At 38.2% G+C, this 8,178-nt stretch overlaps 1 protein-coding gene across 1 annotated transcript; it reads left to right on the forward strand.

Moving 5' to 3' along the window:
- The first annotated feature begins 964 nt into the window (after positions 1 to 964).
- Positions 965 to 4,744, forward strand: LOC106924194 (hydroxysteroid 11-beta-dehydrogenase 1-like protein). The gene is made up of 6 exons (XM_014997774.2): positions 965 to 1,141; positions 2,947 to 3,077; positions 3,332 to 3,535; positions 3,624 to 3,717; positions 4,088 to 4,253; positions 4,334 to 4,744. Exons 1-6 carry the CDS (start codon positions 1,057 to 1,059, stop codon positions 4,515 to 4,517), a joined length of 864 nt encoding a protein of 287 aa, XP_014853260.2. The 5' UTR covers positions 965 to 1,056; the 3' UTR covers positions 4,518 to 4,744.
- The last annotated feature ends 3,434 nt before the right edge of the window (positions 4,745 to 8,178 follow it).

Consider the following 8,178-nt stretch of genomic DNA (forward strand, 5'->3'; position numbering starts at 1 on the left):
TTGCCACTGAGAAGTGAGAGGTGGAGGTTGGACATTCAAAATTGCTGGGCTATAAATATCAAATGAAAATCAAACAATGTTTTATTTTATTATTAAATATTATCAATATTAGTGTAATAATATATTTCGAAGATTAATATAATATTTGATAATCATGATGCATATGGCTGTGCGACAAGTGAGGGCCAATAAATTTATTCAGATTGGATTGGAGTCGACGTCGCTTTACTGGTCAAATCTTATGCATCCGTCTCCTGATGCCGTCGGTCCATACGCATGCGCACTTTGCATTCACACACGCACACACCCTCCGTTGCGTTCACTGAGAGTTTGTAACATAAAACGTATGGACAGTCTCTGTCTGTCGCATCTACTTATTTCCACACATTTTATGAGTTGGCTGTTTATGGAGTCAGCTTTGTATATAAATAATTTTCCAGCCGCGTTACGCCTCTGTTTTCCCCGAAAGTATGTTAAAGAAAATGCATTGAAAAGCATTTTTTTACGGTGCACAAACAGCCCCAGAAAAATCAGACCCAGTGTAAGCAGTTAAAAAAAAAAAACAATCATAATTGATTTACAAACTGTTAAATATTAAACCACATTCAGTAGTTTAAGATCACCACTGTCTTTTTTCCGTCTGGCCAGTTTTGATCTGACCACCATTTTTAACCAATCAGAAATCAACAAAACAACATGATGGTCTTTCAGAGACATTCTTCTAAAAACTTTTGCTTTATCTTTGAGCCGGAAAATAACTGATAATATAAAAACGAGCAGTTATTTGAATTATTTATTTACTTTTTGATATATCCATATATCAAAAATATATATCATGACATTTTTTTTTAATTTTTTTTCATGGCTCACAACAGCAAAGCATGGATTTCACCAGGAGAAAGAAGGCAGGTCAAGTTCTAGTCCAATGAAACATTAACCTGGGAGCCACGCCCCCTAAATGTCCGGAAAACAGGAAAAATGAGAAAGTGCGTTATTACACACACTTCAGCTCACAGCTGAAAGCTGAAACACACAGAAAATCATTGCACAAGCAACATGGGAGCCTTCTTAAAGATTGTAATTGCTAGCATTTGTGTTGGCTATGTAGCTGTCAAGTGGAATAGACCAAGTTTTGATCCAGGTAAGTTAAATAAAATGTATTACTGCTTCCATAAATCCAACTGCTAATGATACATTTTGAGTCACTTATTGCAGCACACGCTCACATGCATATTGTGAGCATGATAGACTGATGTCAGATAAATGTGGTAATAAAAACAGACTGTAAACAATATGCAGGCAACTTATAGTTTCAGAATGGAATTCTAAAAACGAATTTATTTCTTTCATTGAATTCAAAAAGTGAAATTGTTTTTTTATTTTTTTTTTATTACGCGCATAATAATGTACCATTTAACTTATTTATACGTGTATAAAATATTATACTTGAAAAAAATTATTTCAACTAGATAACATTTTGGGGCCCAGAAGCCATTGAGGTCCACGGCTGCTGCCCCTGTTGGTTTTGCTAAGACTTGGTCCAGGCTTCTGCTGCTGTGTCCCCCATGTGTCAGACCTCTCCTGAACCAGAGACAAGATCGGAGATGCTTAGCCTGGGCCAAAGGAATAAAGGAATGAACTGATGCTCAGTAGTCCAAAGTTATCTCAGATAAACGTGCTTCATTTGGAAATCGAGGTTCCACAGTTTGGAGGAAGAGACTAGAGACGCAGAATCCAAGTCAACTTAGGTCCTGTGTAAAGTTTTCATTGTGAGTGATATTTAGGGAATTCTCTTATTGTGTTGGTCCACTGTTTAATGAAGTTTAAGGTCAGCGCTGCCATCTAAGCAGGAAATGTTTACAGCACTTCATGCTTCCTTTGTTACTGACAACCTTTATGGAGATGCAGGAGGACTTGGCACATGCTCACACTGCCAACATCTCTCTTACCTGGTTCAATGACCACAATGTCATTGTGCTTGATTGGTCCATGAACTAGGTTGAACTAAACCCCAGTGATAGCCATTGGAATATTGTCAAGATCAAGACGAGAAACACCAAGGCCTTCTATGCAGACCAGCTAAAGTCTGCTACTGTAGCCACAGACTGAGCGCCGTCATTCATTTAAAAAGAGCCTTAACCCTATATTGAGTGCACATACTAAAAATACTTTCCAGATGACCTTTCTGTTTTATTAGCATTTTTATGATAAACTTAGTAAGCTAGCGGTACCTAGAGGTATCCCTGCAGTTGGCATCTCTACTGAGATGCTGCCTGAAACCTGGTAACTGCAGTTTTAATAATGTTACCTTATTAGAAAAATGTGTGATGCTTCTCTAGTAGCCGTGATCGTTCATGGACGTTGTATTCCAAACATCTAGTTTTGCCTTTCTTGTGAATAGAGGGAGAATGTGGAAGTCTTCTTTCAGCCAGCTGGCAAACGGTGCACAGCTGGAGAAAACTCCAGTCGCTCCACTTTCTGGTGCATTTCATTAAAAAGATTCTAAACCATATGAACAGACGGATGGACATTTTTAGCTGTTATTAAATCATAACATTTTAAAACTTTGGCACGCTAAATGATTTTTCTAAGACCCTGTTTATGACCCTTCCGTGACCTCTTTTTGAATTTCTACACTGCAAGTTGAGCTAGCAAATACTAGTTATCTGATTTCTGAAGAGATTACAGATGCAATACAATGGCCTGCTGAGATAACATTTTATTGTCTTCAAGGTTAACTGCTGTAGATGTGGGACTGTAAAAAAAAAAAAAAATGCACGCAAGTATTTTCTGTAGGTTGTAGTTTATGCAATGTAGTGAGAGTCTTGTGCATTTGTGAACACAGATCATTTCTTGTTGTTGTTGCTGTTCTTCTTGCATTTTAATGTTCATGTTATAAGTAGAAATAAAGGTTTTTGTTTTTTAAATCGATTGTTTTTATGTCAGAGTCTCTCAGAGGTGCCAGGGTGTTGGTCACCGGGGCCAGTTCAGGCATTGGTGAACAAATGGCGTATCACTACGCCCGCTTTGGAGCTCAGATTGTCATCACAGCAAGGAGGGAGAAAGTTTTACAGCAGGTCAGGGTTTTTTTTTTATAGCAGTTTTCTCTGTCCTTGAGTACTGTGTAGTAATTCAGTCTATTTTGCAAGTAATAATAAAACGTCTTCCAAAAAGCACACATGTAAATGCGACACTTTTTTTTTTTTTAAATGATCGATTTTAGTTTTACATCGAAAATGATCAGGTGGTTTCAACATACAGTAGTCAAACTATATGTTAATGTTCAGGCTAGTCTGTATATTTTCTCATATTTACTCTGTTTCGCTCACAGGTTACTGAGAAGTGTCTGAGTCTGGGGGCCCAGAAAGCTCTCTTCATATCTGGAGACATGTCTACTGAGTCTGACCCGGACAAAGTGGTTGACTTTGCTCTGGAGAAACTGGGAGGCTTGGACTACCTGGTTCTCAACCACATTGGTGTGACTCGCTTTGCCATGTGGGATGGAGACGTGGATCACGTCAAGTGGCTTATGAAGGTAAATGGAGCACTTTGATGGTCTGTCAGTGCTTAAAACGAAGAAAGTGCCTCTGATCTTTCTCACTATGTCTTTTTGTTTTCCGAAGCCCAATTTCTTTAGCTACATACAGATGGCCTGGAGAGCCTTGCCCTCTTTGGAGAAAAGTAAAGGGTCTATGGTTATAGTGTCATCAATGGCAGGTGAGCTTAATAGACGGCAAATTTAGATACATGTACACTTGTTTTAGGGGTGGGCAAGAAAAAAAAAAAAAAACATTTGTAGCTATTTTTATTTTATTTTTTTAAATTTTGTCAACTTGTGTCCAAATGTGGGAAAATAGTAGTATCACAAATCAAAAAAATATGACTTACCCCACTGATTACTGACCTGTATCCCATGGTGGGCTGGTACTGGGTAATCCTAAAAGGAGTATCTGCTAATCTGACCTCTCTGCTAAGATTAACTGGTCACAAAAAACACTATACCAAATGCTCGTGCCTCTGCCATCAGAGGCCACATGGTTATAACTCAACTCTGCACTGGACTCAGATGTTTATCTGTGGTTTGCAGGGAAGCTGAGCAATCCCTTCACGGCCCCGTACTGTTCAACAAAATCTGCCTTGAATGGATTCTTTGGGGCCCTCAGCCATGAACTTGCAATGAAGAAAAGCAACGTGTCCATCTCTCTTATCACACTGGGACTCATTGACACCGAATCAGCTTTGAACGCAGTCAGGTTTGTTAATCATATACAATAAACATGGACAATATCTTGCGTCGTGATTTGATGTGAAGGACTTTTTTTATGTGCTCCAGGGGAATCATCACGACACCAGCCTATCCTGCGACAGAAGCTGCATTGAATATCATCGTAACAGGAGCAACAAGGCAGTTGGAGCTGTACTATCCCTGGTACACATATGTCATGAACTTCTTCAAAGACTGGTATCCCCCTCTAACAAACCATCTCATCCAGAACGCCCTCAACTACGATCCATAGGAAACATGTTGAGATGTTTTTTTTGTTTTTTCTAATTGTAAGTTTTTGATGCACACAGGATTTTATGCCCACATCAAGTATAGCTGGAAATGTCTGATTCTGAAATTCATTTAAATGTTTCTCAGATTTAGACTTCTTAAAGAAATGCACCTTTTTTGTCTGTCAAAGATTGCACATCCTGATTTTTTTTCTGCTTATCAGATTAAAATCACACTGTTCTGATATCAGTCTTGTTGTACACATTTCTTTATTTTTTTTGTTATGACAGTAGGAAAAGTACATTTCGGTTTTAACAAAAAACAAAACACAACAAAAAAACAAAAGACAAGAAAAATTACATGCATCCAGTTTGGAGCCAGTCAATAGCTTATAGATCAGTTTATATCTAAAATAGAAAGATGGGTTCATGACAAGGAGCTTAATGCAGGAAAAATATGTGGTGACAAAGGGCATAAAATGAAAATCAGGTATGGTTGCAATGCATAAAACCATTTTAATACGTACTTGCATGTCAGAATAATAGCAGAACGGCATGTTTTAAAAGACTAACATTTGGCTGCATTTTTGTAACTTTATGACTCATTCACTAGTCAAGATAAAGTTTTTATTTTTTTAAATATTTACTACAACCAAGAAATTTCACCTTGGAATGATGAATGTTGAAGTTGTACATTCATGACGGTACATTGAAAAATTAGGGTAATTTTTATTTTGTTTTAAGGTTTACTCATATTCAATTAAATTCTGCTTATTTATTTAGCACCATTTCACAAAATGTTGTTTCACGCAGAACTAAATTTGAGTAAATTTACTTCATGTGTTTAAGACACTGGCAGCATATGTTCTCTGAATGTCCACATGAGGGCAGTAGTGCCTAAGTTGTAAAAGGAGCATTGCTGCAACTCAGCAGTTATAGTTCAGGCTCATTTACAATATCGTCATGCATGTCAAGGGGACGAGGTAAACAACTGAACTATAATTGAATTATTTAAAACAACTGATGATTAACACTATATAAATAATTATTTTTATAACCTGAATCATTAGACTTTTAAGTTTCTTTAGTCTCATGATTCTGTTTTCATTTCCAGCCTTCTCTTTAGTTTTGTTCGCTCAAAGGTAGCCACACTAGGAGCAGCAGACTCCTTGCAGAGCTGGACCTTCTCACTGTGCCTTTGTTCGCCAAATCCCAAAGGCACCACAGGCTCCCTGTGAAGCTCAACCCATCCCGGTGGTCTACTCTTTTTGTAGTGCACCCTGAAAGCTGTGACCTGCTGTTTGAGCTGTTTTCTTCTGTTTATCAGGATGGAGTTGTCCTTGTTGTATATAAAAAAAAAAAACTTAGTGCAGCTTAAAATGTGTTTTTCCCCTCATACTCAATATACATGAGATTGTAGAGGAAGAGAAAACCAGTGAATATGAAGTGAGTTGTCTTCTGACTGACATGATGATTGGAGGAAGTAATTGAAACGCACGTCCTCTTTGTCCTCGTGTCGACACTCTTGAGAGAATTGTTAAGATGATAGAAACCTTCCCGTAGGCGCCACGGAAAGGAAGAAAGCTCTTCTTCAGTTCTGCCTTACTTACTCCTTCCCATCCATTGTTAAACATGCACAAAATGCTCGGGCCTCCTGGAGAGGGAAAGCAGGGCTGGCCTGGGAGCACAGCCAGAAACACCTGCAACAGATTAGAGCTGCTAATGCTAGGCAATAAATCCTCTCACCCTTCTGGAGCATCTCTTTCTCCTCCATACATAGGTTTCCTTCCCACCCCCCCAACACTTACTGGAACTATATGCAACCTGCGACACGTTAATGCATTTCTTAATGCGTTAAGTAAGGGTATTAAGTACATTATTGAGGTTTTCCCCTGGGTCTGGCCTCAGATACAGTGTAGCTGCTGAGGAAGGCTGACTACCTGTAAAACCTGAGAGGTGGCATTCAGATTGTCTGCTTCTGAGTTTTAAAAAGACTCAGGTGCAGCGGCAGGTGAAACTACAAACATTATATGTTACATTAAATGTAAAACTATTACAAATCCAACAGAATAGTTTTCATAGAGAAAGTTTGTGATTTTAAGACATAGTGAGATTGCAAGACACACTGGACCAAGGAAGATTTTGAAATGTCCAACTTAAATGTAATTACAATAGTCCCTATTCCTCTATTGCATATGTTTCTTAACTATGGACATTCTACATAGTCAATGTCCATAGTAAACTAAACAAAAAAACATGCTACTTGTTCATCTTTGGGAACAAATTTCTGTCTGACGTCATCCATCACATATTTTGGGCTACAGACAGAAGAGCCGTGATGTTCACACTCTGTTTACTGGCTAGAATCTAATGCTGTGTGGATGATAATCACAGCCTGCCACTGGCCTGGGAAAAAGTGAAAGATATTTTTTTAGAAAAGGGAATTAAAAAAACAAAGAATGTTTGATCTCACTGAGTACACCTTTAAATTTGATCTGTTTTGATTTCGCGCCAATCTTTTCTGCCGCATTATAAATTCGATCATTTACTCACCAGAAAACATATGCAAGCAATCCAGAGTATCACGGATGACCGTTGTAAAGTTTATGCATTTGGTTTATTGATGGTGTTTTAGGCCGAGATAATTTGCAGGTTTATTTCTGACTGAAGGAACACGTCTTTTCTGTCTTAATTCTTGTAAAAAGGCTGAGATTTTATACTTTTCAACTAAACTTTTAATATGCATTTTGAGTGAGCATTAAGTAAGCTTTATGTACAGTGTGTTTTTCACCGACGGTAATCACAAAGAACCTAACATTATGATAAGAGATTGATTTGCTGAGTGCTGTTAGAATGTGTTGAATCCATCCAGGTTCACTGTTATTAATTGTCTCCAGCTCCGAACAAAGCTCTGGAGGATGCTTAAGGTTGCAGAGTGGGCACATTTTACTCTCTTTAGAGAAGCGCGTGTTTTGTGAGCGTTTAGTCTTCCCATAGCAGACTGAAAAAGAAAATTGGTGAATTTTACCATCTCTGTAAGACAGCTGGCCACTTCATCTTGAGTTTGGATAAGATTTTTGGATGATATTGTTTGCTCAAAAGTATTCACACCCCTTAAATGTTTTACTTTTTTTTTTTTTTTTCCAAGTTGCAACCACAAATGAAGATCATTATCACCAAACATCTCTTTAATGTAAACAGACCCCATGACATATCTCCAAAAATATATTTTTTTTCTTGTTTTTTTTTCCCTGTGTACATTTGCAAAGAGCAGTCCGGCGTCTTTTGGAGTAATGGTCCCTGTTGGTACACGGCATATTTCACCGTTGATATTGACAGAATCTTACCAGCTTCAGGCAGCATCTTTACATGATCTTTGGCTTTTGTTCCCACCGTACATCGTTTTATCAGCAGCATCAGTCTTAAGAGTGATTGCTGGCCACCTTGCTTTGGAGTGACTGCCACTGCTCAGGTTCAGCCAGTGCGGGTTGTTGGATAGAAAATAATAGGAGCGCTTTTTCGATGCAAATCTGACCCTGTTACTGCAGTTCCATCATCCCTTCAGACTGATATTTCTCAGGGACTTTGCTCTTCATTTGTTCTTGAATTTCTCTAGATGATGTGTGGCTACTTTGTGTTGTTAGAGGTAGGTTATAAGTTATTCTGATTGTAGAAATTGGTCAG

This window comes from Poecilia mexicana, unplaced genomic scaffold (genome assembly GCF_051168715.1).
Source record: "Poecilia mexicana isolate PSO_F unplaced genomic scaffold, ASM5116871v1 scaffold_4, whole genome shotgun sequence".
In the NCBI taxonomy this organism is placed as follows: domain Eukaryota; kingdom Metazoa; phylum Chordata; class Actinopteri; order Cyprinodontiformes; family Poeciliidae; genus Poecilia; species Poecilia mexicana.